Raw genomic sequence first — 23061 nt, 5'->3', positions numbered from 1 at the left:
TGTCTTAAATCTGGTTTTATTCACTTCTTATACCTGCCTAACTCCTTTAACCCAGATGATTAACCTTATCAATTTCTTCTACCTAAGTACATCAGAATCAGTAACACTATGCTAAAATATACATCAAGTTTGTTCCCTCATTAAGGGAGTCACAGGAAGACCAAGCTGTAGTACTGAGAAGTGAAGTTTGGAGAGACAGAGGATAGAAGAAGACAGTAAAGAATAACAAAAAGAAAAATAGAAGAATAACTAAAATCTCCAGGTTACTAGAAGTTAATGATACATTTCTTACCATGAAAATGAGAATCAGGGTGTCACTTAAATTGAGAAATTAGTTGTATCTTATCAAGTCTAGTTCCTAAAATACTTTTGATATAAAGAAAACAAGAAATAAAAGAATAAAACACAAGTGAAACAACAGTTCTCACTAAAGTTAAACTTACATTAATTTGACTATCTACCACCTTACATATAGCTGTATGTATAATGCTCATGGTTCTTAAAAAGTACTTTCACTTACATTCTTGCATTCTCATTAAAGTCTCACAAGAGCCCATTTCACAAATTTAAAAACTGAGAGAAGTTTCCTGGCAGACCCAAGGTGACTTAGCTAGTTAAGGGGCAGAGATAGGAACCAGAGGTCTTCTGACCCTAATCCACTACTCTCTCCACCAAACAGAAACAACCTGAAACACAGCATCCTTGGAAAATTTCTGTATCAGTGCGTCTAAATCCATCCCTTATTTTTCAAGAGATCAACATACAGGATCTTGTAGATCTATAAGATCTTGAGTTTGCGCTTTTTGGATTTTACCCATAAATGAAAGACTGGTCAAACCACTAGATGAACTCATTTCAACTCAGTCCTGCTGTGGTACTCGCATATCTGCGAAGGATTCGAGCATAAGCTTCTGCTCACGGGCGCTACAAAGTCCAGCCCTCTGCATACCTGGTAACACAGCTCAGCGAGTTGAGGGGATTCCTTCACTGCCAGTGGGCCGGTTCTCCCTTCAGTTCCCTTCTCCAAGATGTTCAAGATGGCGTGAAGGCAAGTCCGAGGACAACCTAACACTCCTGCATGAAACCAAAAGAAAATTTAGCTTCTCTTTTCAAATTTTGGCATTAAAAACCTTAGAATACATTTATAAAACTTAAAGTTTTGTACACATACACTCTACTGTAAATATCATTTCAAACACTGATACAGAAAATTTGTTACATACTAATTTTCCAAGGCTTAATTTGTCCAGACTTCATCTAAATCCCCCAAAAATCAACCTGTCACATAATTTTTCATACATTATTTCTTTCAGTGAATTATCCCATGAGCTTAGAATTCAATACATAACCATTTAGCGACAAATATGAAAAAAAAATGGCTGTGTGTCTTGTGGCGACACCTGGGTCTTGCAGGTTTGTGGTACTGACAGGCTTCTTTAATTCAAAGCCCAGCAGGTAGAGAGCGAGATTGGGTGGATTGCGTTCCAGAGAGGTAATGAGAAGATTCAAGATGTGGATTCTTGTTTCATGACGGATTCCAGCTAATTTCTTTTCAAGTTCTGAGCCTAAATGTGGAAATAACAAAGCAATAAAAAGTTACCATGGGTCAAACTGAAAAATATAAAACTTGTATCTCAAACCTCAGATGTCTTCCTTAGCTTTAGTTTACTAGATTAGCTATTACATTAAGTTCAGATTTAAGAGGTTTCCCAAAAATCTTATTTACTGTTATGCTAGCAAATTCTCAAAATTCCCTTATGTCACCACTAGACATTCAACAGTTTTTTTATTTACATAAAATTAAAAATACACGTTAATCTAAGACATACCCTCTTCTAGACGTACAAATTCTTCTGTATCTTCACTATCCAAACACTCTACAAAACCAGCCATCAGCTTCTGACTTACACTCTGAAATCATATAAAGATTTTAAAACGACAGTTTATTAAAAGGTCCTAAGTATTAGAGAAACTATGATAAATATGATATATAATTATAAATGCTTGGCTATAAAGACAAAAGGCAAATCTGCTCCAAGGAAAGTATTAGGTTTTAGCTAATTTTTAATTAATATAAAACTCAGTTCCTTAACTGAGTGCCATTTAGCTTGCTATAGAAGTAACTAAAGAGGACTTCACTGGTAGAGCAGTGGGTAAGAATCTGTCTGCCAATGCCGGGCACACAGGTTCGATTCCTGGCCCGGGAAGATCCCACAAGCCATGGAGCAACTGAGCCTGTGTGCCAAAGCTACTGAACCCGCTCTAAGGCCCATGAGTGGCAACTACTGGAGCCTGCACACCACAACTCCTGAGCCCACATGCTGCGACTACTGAAGCCTGTGCACCCAGAGCCAGTGCTCCACACCAAGAGAAGCCACCGCAATGAGAAGCCTGTGCATCACAATGAACAGTAGCCTCTACTCTCCGCAACTAGAGAAAGCCCACACAAAGCAGAGAAAACCCAGCAAAGCCAAAAATAAGTAAAGACAAATGATTTAAGACACAAAAACTTAAAGTTTACTGCCTTTAAAACTTGCTTCATTAATTTTCTTTCCCAAAGAATGAAACTAGTTTTTAAAAATAATAACATTAAATTGCTATTTCATAACCTCTTCATTATATACTCTATGCTATTGATCTTAACTAAAATATAAAATAAATTCTCATTTTTTCTCTTTGGAAATGTATTACTTACACCAGTTTTATATTTCTGGGCTGAGAGATTAGATACTACTCTGTCTCCTTTAAGAACTCTATGTCTGTGTGTGTGTGTGTACGCTAAGTCATGTCCAACTCTTTGCAGTCTCATAGACTATAGCCCTCCAGGCTTCTCTGTCCATGGGATTCTCCCCAGGGATTGAACCCATGTCTTCTGCTTGGCAGGCATATTCCTTACCACTGAGCCACCTGGGAAGCCCTTAAGAACTCTAGCAGGATACTAAAACTGGTAATAATTCAAACTCAAACACCAATGAACTGAAAATCTGCATCCAAAATCTTCTAATTAATTATACGGCTTCATGAACTTCATCCAAAAACCAGACTAGACATCTAAAATTTACTATAAATAGTGGTTCTCAGTACCTGGGTGGTACTGCCACTCTAAAAGGCCCTTAGAATTATATGAGAGCATTTTGAGTCTTCAGGCCAGGGACTGCTACTCAAAGACAGTGGCAGGGGACCAGGGATGCTAAAAGTCCAGCAATTTGAGAGACAGTTACACTAAAATGAAGATATGTCCACCCAAAATGCCAGAAGAATCCCTGTTACAAAATACCAAAACCCAATAATATTCTTCAACTAGCTAGTGCAGTGATTTCAGCATGAAATACACAAGGGGAGGAATGTCTATAAAGAGAAAGAAAAATAACAGATTCTCCAATTATAGCTATTCAGTGAATAGAAAGAGAACTAGACTGAAAGAAGAAAACATCTACAACACTCTGCTACTGCTGCTGCTGCTGCTATGGGGTCGCACAGAGTCGGTGAAGCAACTTAGCAGCAGCAGCAGCAGCAAAACACTCTGCAGTGTATCACATGAAGTGACACAATTGTGGGTCACCAAAAAGCCACAGAGGCTTCCCTGGTAGCTCAGTGGTAATGAATCTGACTGCCAATGCAGGAGACACAGGTTCCACCCCTGTGTAGTGGGAGATCCCCTGGAGAAAGAAATGGCAACTCACTCCAATATTCTTGCCTGGGAAATCCTATGAACAGAGGAGTCAGGCATGCTACAGTCCACAGGGTCACAAAGACTTGGACATGAGTTAGCAACTAAACAACAACAGCAAAGAACAACAACAAAACCACAGAAGCAGACAACTCACAGCAGTGAAATCAAAATCGCAGAGGCTCACTCAGCACAGAGGCCACTGAGGAGTGAAACAAAGGATGCAAAAAACAAACAGAAGGTGCACTTACAAACCCATCAGCCCTTTAACGTGCTTCTGGAAGCTCATTAAACGGTCTCATTAGGCCATACAGTTACACACTATAATAAAGAGTATAACTGCACACTACAGTATACATATTAAGAGTATCCCTGGGAATGGTATCATCGCCAAACACAAATCACAGCCCAGTACATTGGTAGGCTTTCATCCATCATATACAAATATACTTACTCTCAGAATCTTCCCACATACAAGAATAAGATGTATTCTGGATGTACCAAAAAAAATAGTAAGAAAAGCAATAACAAAATCAGTTACCTGGTCATGTGTGAAATCTCCAACCAATTTTATCTGAATATTGGAATTGCAAGAGATACAGCAGAGGATCTTGGCACTTTCAAAAGCCAATTCTGGATTAGTATTGCCATGATACAGGTATCTTTAAAACAAGAAAACATTTGAGGAACAATGTGATGAAATTTTTGCTTCTCACTATATACATACTCAATACAGAACATTCACAACCAGGGCTCTCCTACCCATACTGCACTTTTGGTAAGTTAGACAAAGGTTTCCCCTTCTATCAATAACTAGATGTAACCTGTTATGGGGGCTTCACCGGTGGCTCAGTGGTAAAGAATCTGCCTGCAATGCAGGAGACACAGAAGACCTGGGTTCAATCCCTGGGTTGGGAAGAACCCCTGGAGGAGGGCATGGCAGCCCACTCCAATATTCTTGCCTGGAGAATCCCATGGACAGAGGAGCCTCACAGGCTACAGTTCAGAGTCACAAAGGGTCAGACACGACTGAAATGACTGAGCAACCTTGTTATGGATTGAATCGTGTTTCCCCAAAATTCACATGTTGATAGCCAAACCCAAAATGATCTTATTTGGAAACAGAGTCTTTGAAGATATAATTAACCAAGTAAAGATGAGACCATTGAGGACAGCCCTAATTCAATGACTGATAGCCTTATAAAAAAGGGACAAGTAGACACAGCCACACACACAGGGAGAATGCCATGATGTAAAGCTGAAGGCAGAGACTGGGATGATGTGCCCACCATTTACAGAACACTGCATTGCCAGCAAACGACCAGAGGCTCAAACACACACAAGGAAAAGTTTGCTCCCCAGCTCCCTATATTCCCCAAACATCCAACTTCCCTACAGGAGACAATATTAAGATGTCATTTTATATTTGGAAATATTTAGGGCACAAAATAAATCAGAAGAAAAAAGAAAGTACAAGGTTCAGAGTCATTAAAATCAGAGACACAAAAGAAGACAATAATAAAATGAGACCAAAAAAATGCTTACATGATGCCTTACGGATCTGATCAGATTTGGACATCAAAGTTAGAATGCCATCTGATTCACATCACCATTTCTCTACCTACACACGGAACTCACCTGGCGATGTTCACCACGTTATCTGCCTTCTTGGTTCTGGGATTGATTCCTTGCAATAGCTGTTCTAAAGGAGAGACGATCAGAGCCAGCTGACTCTCTCTTAGCAGATCCATGAAGAGGTTTTCCTTCTGCAGAGTAAGATTGAGAAGTGCAAGGCAATGCTGCACTGCTTTCTCGAGGTGCTTCTTCCCTACAGAGCAAAATCAAAGTTAGGGAGTTCTACATGAATCTTAGAAACTCAGAATCAATTCTCAGGAAAACAAGAAAAAGGGTAAGTTCCAGATTCAAAAAGTCCTCAAGTTTTCAAACCTTTAGCAGTTAACATCATAGAACTGCTCATTCAGACAAGTCACTGTAACTTTTGTGACTCAGATTAGTTTAATGCAATGGTTTCTCAGTAATTTTTCCTGCATTCTCTCCTTATTTAGAGCAGAGTTCTCAGATGGGAGTGAGTCTGGCCCCAGAGGACATCTGGCAATATCTGGAGACTTATGATTGTCACAGCAAGGGATGTAGTATAGGCATCTAGTGGGTAGAGGTCTACAACACACAGGACAGCCTCCACGTCAAAGAATTATTCTGCCAAAAATGCCGGTGGTGCTGAGGCTGAGAAGCTGATTTAGAATAATACATAACCAACGTGGAAAATGTGGACAATAAAGAGGCAAAAAATATAAACAAGGGCTACATATAGTGCCACCTCTCAACTTACAACTCATGGGCTCTGGAGTCAAATCACCTAAGCTCAAATCATAGCCTTGACCCTGGAGAAAGATGTGAAACCCCTTCATGCATCAATTTCCTTATTCATTAAATGGAAATAATATAATCTACCACATAGGCCTTTCATACAGGTTAAATATATTAATACATGTAATGAGCTTTTAAAATTGCCAAGTGCATAGTAAGCACTTAATAAATAAATAAATAATAACATAGTAATAGTAAATGAAATTTACTGATCATATACCACACCTATAGTAAGTGCTTTTACAAATACAATGGAGAAAACAAAACAAAAAGTACTGTAAATTTAGAGATGTTACAGTTGTAGGAGAGAACTATGATTACCTATCAAAGACCCTGCAATAAGACAGTTATAATGAGAGTCTGCTCTCACTTTTAATTTACTTTCATGGTATGACTCACTAAAACAACACTGTGGATACAGAGAAAATCTTATGGTGAAAAGAAGTTCAGAGGTCATCTACTTCAAAGCTTCAATTTACACACGACAAAAACAGCAAAACTGTTTTCAAGCTATAAAGACATTCAGGCACATACCAGGGAAAGGAGCATAGGTATCAAGCTGTTTAACACCTTCCTCCAGTAAACTAAGGGCAAGCTCCAACATCGGTGACTCATTCAGAAGGTGATACATCAGACTAAATCCTGGCGGCTTATAGGCTATTATTTCTTCTCCTAAATAGAACAGAACATAGTCCAAGAGATGGTGAATTAGTGTTTTTGTCACACCCTTTTTTATGATACATGAGATTTGTAAATTAAACAGTATCTAAACAAATGAAGCAAGCTTCAATTTAGAGACAGTAACACAAACTATATACAATGGTTATTTCCAAAAGGGCTGATCTGCACATAGTAGTTGGTTCACATGGTACACTGATATGTAACTCATTAATCTGTAGGCAATGTCCTTACTCTTACATTCAGTGAAATTTTACTTTATTTTCTCTTGCTTAGAACAATCAAAATGACTAAAACAATGTAACAAAACATATAAAATTATAATTTAGTTTATAACCAGAAGTAATTTACATCTTATGTATAGTAATTTATAAATTATAAACAGGTGTATAAACAGCTGACACTTTGTTTGAAAGTGACAGAATTAAATTACCTTGTAGTTCCACAAACTGATCCACAAAATCTTCAAGTTGAGGTTCATAATCTCTGAGCAATTTATAAAACACCTCCAAAACAACCTCAGCAACTTCCCACTACAGAAAGACACAAATATTTCAGTAACAATAACAGTTCAAGGTGACAGACTGGGTAAGTTTTTCATCTCTCTCACTTTCTTCCAGAAAATGTGTGAAGCCCCTTTTCTACTTTGTTTACTCGAAGCAATACAGAAAGCCCAATTCATTCTGCTTTGTTTTGCTAAAGGACAGTGGACTGGCTAGTTTTTCAAGGTAAAAACAGGTATAAAAGAATTAGTAAAAGAAACATTTCTAAAAAAGAAACATTTCTACAGCAGATATTTGAGCTTTGTCAACAAATCTAAAGCACCCAATATCTATCCATACAGGATTCCATTTATATATTAAAATTTATAAATAAATTTAGTTCATAAATCTAGTTCAACTTATAATGAAAACCATCACATTTGAACACTTCTCCAAAAGCATCAAACATTCAGTTTCTCTAAGGATCTCAGCTGGGCAAGATCTGAGAAAACATCTCATCAACTCTTATTTTGCAGGTGAAGCAAGTGAAGCTCAGAGCACTGACTGATTTCCCGAGACCATAAAGCTTGGCAGCCAACGTGCTGGAGGCCCAGCCCCATACTTCTAACTCCCAGAGCAGTGTTCACAGCTCTAGCCAAAGTTAAAAATCACTGGTAGGCTTCCTCCAAATGACCTCATCTTCACCTCTTTGTTTAAAATGCTTTTAAAAGCTATGTAACACCAAGGAAAAATATTTATGCCAAAGGGAAAATACACTGTACAGACGTAACTGTACAAACAGTAAAATTAAACTGTTTAAAAATATCTACTACATAAAATTTTAATAAGGCTGAGTCTAGTGACTGTAGATGGTTTTTAAAATTATTACTTTAGTCATTATTTCCACTGAATATAATTTTATCAAAGCTGATCTTTAAAACTAGGACTACGACAATCTTAATTTTAAATTATTTTGTTTAATTACTCATTTTTCTCTATTAATGGACTTTAGGATTACTAAATATATATGCTGCCTCAAACACTGCTTATATTTATTTATCTTAAACCGAAGAACTGTTTTTGTGATAAGCTAGTGTTCTGAAATACAACAATATAAATTAAACCTAAAAAAGACTTTCTAGTGAAATAAATTCACAAAACTGAGGGAAATTTTCTTAGGGTAATATGCTAGGAAATCATTGGTAGCTGGAAGAGCAGCAGTGCTAGAAATATAAAAATGCATGGGGGAAAAATAATAAGCACAGAAAAAGAGTAGCTGACTAAAGCTCTAAACCCTTAGGTCATACTGACCTTTTTAAGAAAAAGCAAGTAAGATATTTAAAAGAAATGCCAAAAAGTATCAGAACATTTTGTTGAAGAGACTGCAACTGTTAGCATCCATTATCCATCTGAAATGACTTTTATTAATAAGGCATGACTGCTATTAATGCTTTCATCCAAAAAGGTAATACTAGGCCTTTAGTAAAACATATACCTCTGTTGGTATTGATTTTTAACCACATGAGAAGCAAAACTTATAGACCAACTGACAAAAAATAAACTTCAGCTATCTGGGACTAAATATTAGAAACAAACTATGTCCAATAATATGGCAATGAAAAATAAGCTGTGTGAGACACAAGTGATGATTATACAGTTATTAAAAAGACTCTTCTCAAAGTATCTTTAATAGCATGAAAAAAATCCTCATAATACTATGTTTAGTGGCCAAAAAGGGATATAAGCTAATGTCACTAATTACCTCAATTTAAGTAGATATGCAAAGGAAAAAGAATAAAAGCAGTTACCCCTTCCTTCGGTAACAAGATTATGGGTGATGTAATTTCTTCACGTATTTTTCTGTATTTTCCTAATTTCCCAAAGTAGCATGAACTAAATTATTTTATAATCATTAATACAACAAATAAACCCAACAGGTTCAAAAACGGCAAACTATAAAAATAAACTAGAAATGTCCCTATAAGGTATTCTGTCTGCGAGGGTATTCTGTGAACCAATAAACAGTATTATAGACTAAAGTGAATTACGTCAGAACCTGAAAGGGTCTCTTACATAGCTTAGTGGTTATGAGCTTGGATCTGGAATCAGAGTCCTAGGTTCAAATCCTGGTCCTGGACCTTAGGCAAGTTCCTGAACTTTGCTAAGCCTCCATCTGTAAAATGGGAATATTAATAGTACCTGCCTCGCAGTAATATTATAATTACATAAGATGACATATACAAAAGCCCAGTTGTGAGTGTACTACAACCAGAGCAAATATGAGCGTGAACGTCAGTGTTCCCTCGGCCTCTCTCCAAGGCTTGTATATCTCATGAACCACAAAATGCCTTCCCACTAAGCCAAGATTCCACAACCTAGAAGTGCTACTTACTAACCAATACTAATTGGTGTGTAAGTTAAAACTTATTTCAATCTCTAACCTAAACATCCCAATAAAGGATAGTGTGTTTCCAACTGCCAAAGGTATATCATTTTTGGTTCAATTTTGGTCAAAATTTGTTCAATTAAGGATTTAATGACTATGACTTCATATCAGTTAAATTGGTGGTGACAGTTGGTGGTTCAGTAAAGTCATGTCCTACTCTTATGACCCCATGGACTGTAGCCCACCAGGCTCCTCTGTCCATGGAATTCTCCAGTCAAGAATACTGGACTGGGTTGCCATTTCCTTCTCCAGGAGATCTTCCCAACCCAAGAACCAAGCCTGGGTCTCCTGCACTGCAGGCAGATTCTTTACTGGCTGAGCTATGAGGGATGCACACATTTTTTTTGGTATAACCAGACTCAAATCTGAAAATTAAATGAGGAAACTGGGGAAAAGTTGACAGAAAAACTAAGAACAGAAATTTAGAAAACAAGGAGTTCTGAGGATAAACAAAAGAAATCAAACTTACGTGGCAAAGGTACACATCCTGCTTTGAGCACCAGATGTGTTCTTGAAAATGCATATTAACCCTCATTTCTTAAACTGTACTGTATTTTATAAAGCAAATAGTAACACTCTCCCATCTTTGAGACCATGATCAAAGCATCATTGTACATAAAGCCAGCAGTGTGCTTCTCTGTTATAAATCAATTAAATTACTGATCACTACTTTGGTTTTAATGCTTGAATGTATTTTTTAATACATTTAAAACAAGCAGACCATGGATATGTCAGTTTAAGACTATAAATTTTACTTTCAAAAGCTAAAATGAATTTATAGCATCTCATACCTCTAATAAAAGAAAAAGAAGCAATAAAATAAATAAAGAAACAAAAGTTTTTCTCTGAACATAACCTTTTCAGCTGCTCTCCGGTAAGCCCTTGTACGGAATCGGAGAAACACGGAATCTCGCAGGAACTGCAAATAAGGGTCAAAACCGGGGGGCCGCAGCCCAGCACCCAAATTAGAAGGAAAGGAGCTCTCCACCAGGATACTAATTAACTGGCAAAAGGCACGAGTCAAAGGGTATTCTTCACACCGGGATTCTATTTCATTTAGTTCCACCTTCCAAAGAAAAATGAAGGAAATTCAGTAACATAAAACCACTAGCTTTAAAGTGCAAACCACTTTTCAGACTTTAACTCATTATTACTGGTATAACATCACACTCAAAGACCCACAAAGACATTACAATTTTTTTATTTAGAGGTAAAGATACAAAAGTTAAAAACAGATATCTTAAATGTTTCTTTTAAAAAAAGAGGAAGGGGGCTTAGAGAGAAAAAAGGAAACTTAAACAAGTAAATTCGTACTTCACAGCTGACCCAAGTAGCCAAATTAAATTCAGTTCAAACCAAACTTTCAGTCTTGATGGCTGCCACTAACATACTTTTCCAGCTCTGAAACCAAAATTGTTTTGATCTCTTTCATAAAGTTTCATCTGCATTTCAACACAGAAAACCCTCAAATGAAAACACATCAAATTTGAAAACTACAGAAACATAATACGGTAAGAATATATTTTTCTTAGTCTTTTAATCATGTGAATGCATGACTACAGAATTTAAACTAAAAGGAAACTTTTACCTCAATACCAATAGCTTGCCTCTGGCTTGGAACCCGAACGGTCTGCAGTATCTTCAAAGAAGAAGAAGAATGTGATGTTAGGAGCATTCCTCATTGACATGAGTTTGAGTAAACTCTGGGAGTTGGTGACGGACAGGGAGGCCTGGCATGCTATAGTCCATGAGGTCACAAAGAGTCGGACACAAATGAATGACTGAACTGAACGACTGAACTGAACTGAAGCACTTAGGACAATAATAAGTACTCACATGCTTCTGAATGAAAAAAATGAAGTATCAATACTAAAAGAAAAGTGGCCCAGCTTCCCAGCACATATCAACTTTCTTCATTTTCATTTTTATAAAGTATCATTAACATCTTCAAGACACATATGTTAGAAATCAACTAGAATACTGCTTCAAAACAGTAGCTTCTACCAATGTGTCAGAATCACAGTCTCCCTTATCTCATATTATTTTGAAGACAAATGCATGTTCCACCTAACCATTTTCCTAGAAATATCTCTATGGAACACATTCTTATTTTCCTTTGTTACTCCATCATTTATAGAATAAGTCCATCTTGACATAAAAATTCCAACAGGGCTTATATCTAAAGAAATAAGAATTGATAAGACATTTTACTTGACTTTTATAAGACAGGAAGGGTCACAGAAGGAAGCAGTTAAAAAGAAAACTAGGCATCCTCCACATTTAATGAGTACAGATGACTTCTGAAGGCTTATCGCAGGCTAGTACCCAAAGACAGACTTGAGGAATTCTGTCCATTTATTAATCTTACACACACTGAATAACAAAGTCTTAAGAAAAATGCAATCTCTAGTAACCTGGTGAAGTTGTCAACTGATCCAAGAGAAAAATCCAAGTCTGTTAGTTTCTGAAGTTATGCTTAGTACCAAAATCATAACTTTCTATTCAGGAAGTTCACGGTATACTTTAAGTTTCAAATAGATGCACTTGCTTGTTCAATAGTATCAAAACTCACTTCCAAACTGTAGTAATGTAAACAAGAGAGCACACAGTACTACCTGAGTGTATTCTAACGACTGCCAGAGAGAAGCAGCAATTTCAGGAGATTTTCCGAACGCTGCAAGTGTCTTCAGTAGTTCGGCCTTTAGTACAGGAGGGATGCTGCACTGCAGGAGTCCCAGAATCACCACCACGGGCGTCCACTGAGGATGCTCACAGAGTGCCAAACGAGCATTTTCACTCTGTGAATTGAATACAGAAAGAACAAGACAGGCTTCGCATGTTTAAAAGCTAAGAAAAACGACCAGTAAAATCATCTAAATTGCTAACATTTACACTGAGTATTCACAGGCTCAATTAACACATACTAAAACAGAGCAAATGCTTGAACTCTACCAGTAGATCAAATCAGATCACAAGTTCAATTAATATAGAAAAATGGAGGAAAAAAATAGCCTTTACTGAATTACAGTTCTAAGACTAGAAAACAATATATACAAACAGAGATAAACAGTCTTCCAGGGTCACATAAATCTTACCTAGGCATTTTAAATCCTTTCTGGAACAATGTCATATATAAATGAGAAAAATAGCTTGTCCTTTTCTGAGAAGAAAAATAGAAATACACACACACACACACACACACACACACACAGAGTACCAAGTATCACTCCAATTTAATTCAACAGTAAATAATCACAAACTTTATGTTTTGACTTTGAATAATGTTTAGCATTACTGGAAAAACCAATAAAGTTAGAAGACACTATTCCTGTTCTTCTGAGAGAATGTCAGACAAAGGAACTTAGCTTTGCACTAGCGAATAACAGAAACAACCAGAACAAATGGGACCTAATTAAACTTAAAAGCTTTAGCAGAGCAAAGTAAACCACTAACAAAATGAAGACAACCTATATACAGAATGGGAGAAAATATTTGTAAACGAAATGACCAGTAAGGGGTTAACACCCAAAATATATAAATAGTTCGTACAATTCAACATCAAAAACTACAAACAACACAATTTGGCTATTATTTTCCTACACGCTTCTGGCAGTAAGCAGGGAATACCACAGCCTTTAAAGATGAAGAAACAAAGAACTTAGAAGAACAGAATGCCAACTATAAATGCTAAATTTATCGCTTATAAGCTTTAAGTTTTATAAGAAAACTTGGGGGCTCCTTAAAACGCCACTGTGTTAGAATACAAATAAATTACCCTGTACTCACATGCTGCGGGTGGGTTACCTACCCAAGTAATGATGGTAGATGTCAGCTGCAGAAAAGCAATCAACCCATCTTGCTCCTTCTGGGTGATACCACGCGAAGGGAGGTGACGGTACTGGACACTATCTGCACTCGGAAGATCTTTCCGGAGGTGCTCGTGGTAAAGCATCAGGGAGTGAAAGAAATGTTCCCAGGAAACAGGACTGCCACCTGCTCCCTGAATATTTTCAACTGTAAAGAAACAGCACAGAATTTCCTTTCAAAACTGTCTAAGTACTTGCTTGGAAATGGAGGGAGAAAATAAACATAAAACAACACATTTTGTTTGCCTTTATCCTAGATATGTTGTGTGTTGAAAATCGGTTAGAAACCCTCTGTAAACTAGAACTCTGGATTAATTTTTCCCTGGGACTAAGACATGGGTGGTGCCCATGCCAAGTACAAAGGTAAATTACTCTGGACGTCAGGTGCCCTGCCCTGCGTGTGCTCAGCCATGGCCAACACTCGGCAACCGCATGGACTGCAGCCCACCAGGGTCCTCTGTCCATGGGATGTCCCAGGCAAGAATACTACAGTGGATTGCCATTTTCTCCTCTAGGGGATCTTCCTAATCCAGGGATCGAACCCACATTTTCTGCACCTCTTGCACTGGGAGGCAGATTCTTTACTGCTGAGTCACCTAGGAAGCCCTGGATGTCAGTTACCTACTTCTAACCCAGGACGTTTCTCCATGTTGTCATCTAACTATTCAGGGCTGCTTTTCCCATGAGCAGTTCCCAAATGTTGAGCTTAAATTAAATTCCCAAAGAGAGAGATAACTACAATCTTGATTTGCAGATTACAGTACTCTATTACATACTAAGCACTGAGAGTAAAGGCCTAGCAAACAAGACAAAGAAGCCTTAACAAAATGGTCAAAACCTCAGTCTTGGAGTCAGGCAGATCTCAATTATGGCTTGCCTATGCCTTGTGACCTTAAATTCCTTCACTTTGCTAAACCTGTTTCCTCAAATGTAAAAATGAAAGTAATCTACCTGACAGATGTCTAATAAATATTTTTCTCTTCCCTTTTGCACTATCTTTGGTGTGGTCGGTGGTTTAGTCACTAAATCATGTCCTACTCTTGCAACCCCATGGGCTAGAGACCACCAGGCTCCTCGGTCCCTGGGATTCTCCAGGCAAGAATACTGGACTGGATTGCCATTTCCTTCTCCAGGAGATCTCCCCAACCCAAGAAGTGAACCCAGATCTCCTGCACTGCAGGCAGATTCTTTACCGACTGAGCTATGAGGGATGCACACTTTTTTTGGTATAACCAGACTCAAATCTGAAAATTAAATGAGGAAACTGGGGAAAAACTGAGAGAAAAACTAAGAACAGAAATTTAGAAAACAAGGACTTCTGAAGATAAACTAAAGAAATCAAAGTTACGTGGGAAGGGTATATACCTTGCTTTGAGCACCAGATGTGTTCTTGAAAATGCGTATTAACCCTCATTTCTTAAACTGTACTGTGTTTATAAAGGAAATGGTAACACTCTCCCCTCTTTGAGACCATGATCAAAGCATCATCATACATAAAGCCAGCAGTGTGCTTCTCTGTTATAAATATAATGTATACGCCCAGTAGAACCCAGCACAAATAACCAATATGCTTTAATAGGTAGAAGGATACTGAATGTCATGACAAACTTAGAAAGCATCTAGATTTTTCTTACCATGACTGCTCCCATTGACTTTGAGGAGGCTGAAACAGTAGTGGGCACACTGGGGCCCATTGGCCAATCCCTGCAGCATCTTCAAGTAAGGAATATAAATAGTTGGAGGCAACAGGTCGCCCATTTGCCTAACAAACTTTGACAAGACAACCTGAAATACGGAAAAGCCAACAGTTTACATAAAGCATAGCTTAACTTTAAGCCAACATGGACTAGCCAATAAAGACTACATATGAACCAAAACTAAGTACTCTCATTTAACTTCCCCCAAGACAAAATAATCTGGAATTCTATTTATGAAAAACTGCATTTCCAAGTTTATCATTAGTAGCTTAATGCAATACAGAATATCTTTGTGAACCCAACGTACATCTAGGTGCCATAAACACGAGTGACTACTCATATTCTAAATATGTAAAACAATTGAAGAATTTACTCATCTAAAATTAACCAGCAAATTCAAAGATATACTTAGAACCCAGAGTTCCTAACCCCAGTAAAACTGAGTACGAAGATCTAGGAACCTGGAAGAATTTTTGATAGTAACCTAAACATACCGTTTTATCTTGCCGATATATGTTTCTATATTCCTGTTCTCTAAGTCCACTTCTTAGGTTTCTCTTTTCTCCTGCTTAAGCCTTAAATCTATTATCAACAACTAAATATATTACTTAGACTAATTAGTTGGAACCCGAACCCAAAATGTTACAGATCTCTGGAAAGTTTTGTTAAATATGTTGCGTTTAACAATGATCTTATGATCATATAGAAAAATATCCTTATTTTCAAGAGATATTAACTTAGCCAATGAGAGGTGAAAAAGTCATGCTGCCTATAATTTACTTTAAAATAACCCAGCAAAAAAAAGAAAAAGCAGTAGAAATAACAAGAGCAGAAGTAAACACAGCAAGATGTTAACAGCGATTAAATTAAGATACTGGGTGTTCACTGTAATTATTCTCCCATATGTCTGAAAAGCTTCATAATGGAAATTAATCTCTAAAAAGTTTTAATAAATCCTTCCCTGAAATATATTTTTCAAGTGAGGAAAAAAGTAAAACAATAAATATAAGAAATACAGTTTAAAAAGGGGCGTCCTGACCTTTGACTCTTAGCAAAAATGAAAATATAGTACATGGCATGAAACCATTTAAAATAGAAAACTGCAAAAAGATGAAGACAGATATGGTGATCCCTCTTATTTGCTAATGCATAACATATTTTAAAAGTTAATATAGGCTAGAAAATGAACTTTTTCCTACATTATCTACTGACTCCTAGGCATTTTGGCATTAATTGTAACTCCTAAGCCTTTTTCCTTTAGTGTCTGTACCTCTATCTTACCCAACTTGCTAAGAAAGATGGAGATTCATTGTTATGTCTACAGAGGACAGAATAAGCTAATAAATACTAATTTTAATTAGTCACTTATTTAGTCACACACTTATTTAGTGACTCACAATGAAACTAGACACTTTTCTACATCTAATGATTCAATACATAGCTAGTATCTAATAAAAGGCTGACTGTAGAAACTTTGAAATGATCAGATCAATATAAGAGTTTCCATTTCCTTAAATAAGTATAAACGCCTAAAGGTTACAAGTGTTCATTTTGCATGAACAGCAATAACATGAGGAAAATACCATTCTTCATGTTTTTATGATTTCCAAGGTAAAAAGTAGGAAAACCAAGAGCTCACCTGGCGTTGAGGGGGTCGCTGATGAGCCACCCCAAGATAAGAACCCAGGATAGTGGAAGTCTGAAGAGGCTCTGATGGACACCAGTATTCTAGCGCAAGTTCCAAATTGAAAGGATTCTTTTTATATAGCTCACCGATCTGCAAAGTGTAAACAAAAACTGTGTGAAAATGTCTGTAACTCAAAAACTACTTTTAAATAAAAAGTTGCATTTTATTGAATTCACCTGCATGTTTAAGATATTAGGCCTGAAACTTTCCAAAGGTAGGGAAAAAAGATCTGAAATTTTCCAAAGTTAGGGGAAAAGTAACGGAGAGAGGGAGATGATGATCCAAAATAAAACTTACCAAGAGCATTAAGTGTTCCAGATCCCTTCTAAGCGAAATGGGGGGATCGTTCCCCATCTGCATACTCATGTGAATCATTCGAGCATCTTCATCTGCCCGATTCCTCAACTGCTTCACCTATGAAATTTATTACAGGCAGTTCACAGTAAATTTATTACATGGGTTAACAATAATGAAACAGAAAATCAGGCAACTAAGTTATTACATAAAAGAAAAATATTGTTTAAATATCAACTCCACTTTAGTCGTGGAAATGAATATACCAGGAATTTTATCACAATATTATTATCTATGATTTCTAAGATCTTAAAACTCAATGCAATTTCCACTATAGATAATTTAACTACAGTGTTTCTCAATTACTGACATTTTGGGCACGGCACTTCTTCACTGGGTCCAATGATTCTGAACATTACAGGATATTTAGCATTCCTAGTACTACTTAGTAACTACCAATACCAATACTACAGTCAATATTAGTCTAGACTAATAATTAGGAAAAAAGTTAAAGCCTTAACCTTTTCTAAAGCTTCATTTCCACAAATATAAAATGAAAAAATTTCTTTCTACTTAAAATTTCTAGCATGTTAGTCTATCATGTCCTTCAAGGCTGATGAGGTCTGAAGTTATCTGTTAAATTCTCCTGGACTATTCTAGTCTAAGTGAGCTATCCTTAGCCTAAAAAAGGCACAGCAATTTACTGTCTTCACCTTCGTTTACTTCCTATTACTATATATATTTTTCTGTGTGTATCTTATTTCTCCAACTAGACAATATATACATTCTTCGCTGGCAGGGAATGAGTCTCCTACTTATTTGTCTTCTTCACAATTCCTAGCATAGTTACGTGGAACACAGGAGAAACTCAATGAACACTTGATTCATTATAGCATGAGTAAGCACTGAACTGGAGAAGGCACTGGCACCCCACTCCAGTACTCTTGCCTGGAGAATCCCAGGGATGGGGGAGCCTGGTGGGCTGCCGTCTATGGGGTTGCACAGAGTTGGACACGACTGAAGCGACTTAGCAGCACCAACAAGCACTTAACTCTTTGTTTGCTACCATTCCAGGTATTTTTTCCACTTGTGTTTTTTAAGATGTATCGTATCAGAACTCCACATCAGTATTACCAGTGTAGACACTTCAGGTGTTTTCTCATGCATGCATGCACACACACACACACATACAGAGCAGTTTTATAGGACTTTACTAACCTCAGATATGCAGATGACACCACCCTTATGGCAGAAAGAAAAGAGGAACTATAGAGCTTCTTGATGGAAGTGAAAGAGGAGAGTGAAAAAGTTGGCTTAAAGCTGAACATTCAGAAAACTAAGATCATGGCATCCAGTCCCATCACTTCATGGGAAATAGATGGGGAAACAGTGAGATTTTATTTTTTTGGGCTCCGAAATCACTGCAGATGGTGACTGCAGCCATGAAATTAAAAGACGCTTACTCCTTCGAAGGAAAGTTATGACCAACCTAGATAGCATACTGAAAAGCAGAGACATTACTTTGCCAACAAAGGTCCGTCTAGTCAAGGCTATGGTTTTTCCAGTGATCATGTATGGATGTGAGAGTCGGACTGTGAAGAAAGCTGAACGCCGAAGAAGTGATGCTTTTGAACTGTGGTGTTGGAGAAGACTGTTGAGAGTCCCTTGGACTGCAAGGAGATCCAACCAGTACATCCTAAAGGAGATCAGCCCTGGGTGTTCATTGGAAAGACTGATGCTAAAGCTGAAACTCCAATACTTTGGCCACCTCATGCAAAGAGTTGACTCACTGGAAAAGACCCTGATGCTGGGGAGGGATTGGGGGCAGAAGGAGAAGGGGACTACACAGGAGATGGCTGGATGGCATCACCGACTCTATGGCCATGAGTTTGAGTAAACTCCGGGGGTTGGTGATGGACAGGGAGGCCTGGCATGCTGCGATTCATGGGGTCGCAAAGAGTCGGACATGACCTAGCGACTGACCTGGAACTGGACTCTCTCTTTTACTTACTGCCACAACTTCCTTGGCACAAAATGGCACAAAGAAATATACTATGAAGGAACTGTCTGAAATGGCTCTAAGAATCCCTTTCTGGAACAAAGCTATAGCTCCAGCACTTTATTTAAATGTAACCTCACACTAGAGGTGGGCAGGGCCCCTGGGCCCTATTATTTAAAAAAAAAAAAAAATTAAAGAAAAAGAAAAACTAACCTTTGCATTAGTTTCTTAAACCCATCATCTGTATCTATGTGGAGGTCCAATTACACACTATAATTGTTTAAACAATTATCTATAAAACTGGAGATTCTCCACTATGCATGTTTCAAATCATGTATAAAAAGCATTAAATAAGGCAACCTTAAGACTGATTCCTCAGGATAGCACAGAGTTAATAATTTTCTCCCCACAGAAGCATTTTCACTTGCTTACTACTTTCTCATTATAAACCACTCTCAATGTCAAATACTACTTTCTTTTAGTTTGTCCTCAGTTAATGAGTCTTATATTATCTTCTACCACTCTTACTCACCCTACATTATTACACTTACCTTCATTGGCATAAGTGCCAAGAAATCTGTAATGAGATTGTGGATTCTACGAATGTAAAATTCTTCCTGATAAAAGTTTTCTGACACCACTACAGATTCAGTGAGGAACAGGAAAACATTGTCAGCAATTGCGAGTTCTGCCATTGCTTCATCTGCTTCTGTGAATTCAGCCAGAGCTAGAAATGTATTCAGAAAAATAGCACATGGAGGAAAAGTTACTAGATTATAATACCTCATAATATTCTCTTGATAATTCAAAATTCAGATCTCTTCTCAACCTGTCGTTTGTGTATATTTTGAGTTACACACGAAACAAGACAGTGTGTAACTTTAATTGATTAATAAACCCCAAAGAACTACCAAAAATGTGCATTAGAAAAACCATCTGCTCTTCACAGTAACATTAAGAGTGATTAAAAAAATAAACACTTAACAGATGTATGATGTAACACAAATGTAGTCAGAAAGCTATTATCAAAATGTTAACAAGTTTAAATGATGCCAAGGCTTTAATCTCAATGAAATGAACTGGATTATTCAGCAGAAGTCTTCAGTCCACAAGTGAAAATCAAAAACATGGCCACTTAAGCAACTCTATTAATCTGGTAAACAAGTAGCAAACACTGAAAACCTAAATAAATCTTAACCTAAAGACAAAGTGGTCTATTTGTAATATTTTTAAGCTTTGTACTTGGAAAACTTTAAACAGATAAGTGAAAAAAGAGAAAACAAGTATAACGAACCTCCACATCCCCAACACCTAGCTACAATATTACCCCTTTACGATTAACTTTACTCATTTAGATCTCCATGCATTCTTCCTCTGCACTTAATTAAGACTGAAGCAAATACCAGACAATTTAACACTGCACTTCTAAGTATACAACTCAAAATGGCACTTAAAAAAAAAAAGGAAAAAAAATTAACCACATATGTAATGCCATTAGTATTTTGCCACATAATTCAATACCAAAACTCCAGTCGGTCAAATTCACAACTGTCCCATAAATGTTATAAAAGATTTTAGTTTTGTCTTTCTGCTTCTTCTCTTTAGGGCAATTTGTTTGTTAAAATCTGTATCCAAATAAGGTCTACACACTGCAATTAACTGATGTATCTGTAGGCTCCTCTTACGTCTTTTTCATTTTTCTCTTGCCCTTTATTCTGATGAAAAAAGCTAAGTCTTATACTGTAGCATTTTCCACCATGTGGTTTAGCATTGCATCCCAGTGGTATAGTTACTATATCCCTTTTCCTCTGGTTACAAACTGATAAGTTTGATCTTAAGCAGCTTAATTAATTACATTTCATTTTTTCAGTAAAAGTGTATCAGGGGTGATGCTGCACCTTTCATCGGAAACTACATTGCTGTTCACTTCTTTCAAACTTTAAAACTGCTGGTAATTTTGTGATAATCTGGCTTTGGAAAATAACTGTTAAATAGCTTATTCTGTTTCACTGTCATAGAGACCACATATAATCTGTTACTTAAGGTACATTTTCAATGCCTTGGAATAGATATAAACCAGGATATTCTCAACCACAGGAAATGATATTGGTTGTTTTCTTCTTTTTTTGTTTATGGACTGTTTGGCATTTTGAAATAAAGCCTGTATATCTACCCATATTATACAAACTCCTTGAGAACAAAACAGTTTCCTAATTATTTATTACTACTACTAATAATTACTGAAATGGTTAATTAAATATATAATAACAATAATAATTAGTTCCAAGTCTTCACTTGAATTCAGAAATACTAGAATTAAGAACTACTTTTTAAAGACTACTTAGGTAATAAAGTACACTAATATCATAATGTAAAATGAGTTTTAATGTTTCAAAACAGCATACAAAAATTTTATAGTTTAATAAAACTCAAAATATACTTATAAAATGATGTAATAAACACATTTGATAAAATTTACAGATGTCTATAATAAAAAGTAGAAACCAATTCTTCAAAATTCAGATCTTGGTAAAACTTGTCTGGATTATTTCAAGAAATCACCATTTCTGCAATATAAGATAAGTTATTCATTTTTTCTAGTAATTTTTAAAATATAAATTAACAGAAAAAAACTTGTATTTAAAATGTTCATTCAAAAAAAAAAAATGTTCATTCAGTCAGTTCAGTTGCTCAGTCGTGTCCAACTCTTTGCAACCCCATGAATCGCAGCACGCCAGGCCTCCCTGTCCATCACCAACTCCCGGAGTTCACTCAGACTCACGTCCATCGAGTTGGTGATGCCATCCAGCCATCTCATCCTCTGTCGTCCCCTTCTTCTCCTGCCCCCAATCCCTCCCAGCATCAGAGTCTTTTCCAATGAGTCAACTCTTCGCATGAGGTGGCCACATTAGAATGTCCCTAATTTCGAAGATTATGAAAGGATATGAGCATGCAAAACCAAAGCGATTAAGTAGCCAAAGATCTAGGGCTTGAAACCAGGTCCACATTCCTAGACTATTCTTATCTACTATTCAGTAATGAAGTACAGCATATTCTATGTGCCTCTCAAGATTAGGGCAATGGTACAGTAATTTACAGTATATGAATTTAATTAACTATCACAAAGCTACTTAAAGGTATATAGGGTCATTTTATGCCCCAAAAGTACTGAAATAAGACTCATAAATGAAGAGGCAAAGTTAAAAAACAGAATTTGTACATGAATGTAAACATCTAATTAGCCTTTTATCAGCTTTAATATAAAAAACACTCAGCCAAAGAAAAATCTGTAACGCAGAAAAAGCTTTCCACAGCCCACCTGGGGAACAACATGAGACTAGTGAGCAAAACGTCCTGGAGTCACACAATTGCTAAGATACCACAATCTGCTGACACTCTACAACTAGAAAACTGACGTGCATGCTCAGTCACTCACTCGTTTGCCACTTTTGCGACTCAGGGTCTGTAGCCCTCCCACCCGCCTCCTCTGTCCCTGGGATTCTCCAGGCAAGAGTACAGGAGTGGGTTGCCATTGCCTCCTCCAGGGGATCTTCCCAACCCATGGATCGAACCCATGTCTCCTGTGTCTCCTGCACTGACAAGCAGATTCTTTACCACTGTGCCACCTGGGAAGCCCATGGACTGTAAATTTTAATAAAACCTTTCCAAATTTACCAGAAAAACCTACAGAAGTGACAATTTCAGGGGCTTCAAATGACAACAAAAGCTTATTTCTCATCCTGTTACAGTAAACCACTAGTATGATGATAAACCACATGTATGATGAACATACACAGCAGAAGAGGATATGCTACAGTAGAAAACTGTTAGAAGTCAGAATTCCACACCCATTA

General features: G+C 37.0%; 1 protein-coding gene across 1 annotated transcript in view; it reads right to left on the bottom strand.

Moving 5' to 3' along the window:
- Positions 1–23061, bottom strand: part of NUP205 (nucleoporin 205) — a 77472-nt gene that overhangs the window by 39132 nt on the left and 15279 nt on the right. The window contains exons 8-22 of the mRNA XM_052638558.1: positions 19759–19934; positions 17212–17328; positions 16867–17004; positions 15165–15315; positions 13473–13678; positions 12280–12462; positions 11253–11303; positions 10521–10730; positions 7170–7269; positions 6593–6730; positions 5309–5498; positions 4212–4332; positions 1830–1911; positions 1401–1565; positions 950–1074 (exon numbers count right to left, since the gene is read on the bottom strand). Of these exons, the coding sequence (XP_052494518.1) occupies positions 950–1074; positions 1401–1565; positions 1830–1911; positions 4212–4332; positions 5309–5498; positions 6593–6730; positions 7170–7269; positions 10521–10730; positions 11253–11303; positions 12280–12462; positions 13473–13678; positions 15165–15315; positions 16867–17004; positions 17212–17328; positions 19759–19934 (2153 nt within the window). The remainder of the gene's footprint in view (positions 1–949; positions 1075–1400; positions 1566–1829; positions 1912–4211; positions 4333–5308; positions 5499–6592; positions 6731–7169; positions 7270–10520; positions 10731–11252; positions 11304–12279; positions 12463–13472; positions 13679–15164; positions 15316–16866; positions 17005–17211; positions 17329–19758; positions 19935–23061) is intronic.

This window comes from Budorcas taxicolor, chromosome 4, assembly GCF_023091745.1.
Source record: "Budorcas taxicolor isolate Tak-1 chromosome 4, Takin1.1, whole genome shotgun sequence".
NCBI classification, from domain to species: domain Eukaryota; kingdom Metazoa; phylum Chordata; class Mammalia; order Artiodactyla; family Bovidae; genus Budorcas; species Budorcas taxicolor.
The sequence above is the reverse complement of the archived record's forward strand: the minus strand, read 5'-3'. Positions and strand labels throughout refer to the sequence as shown.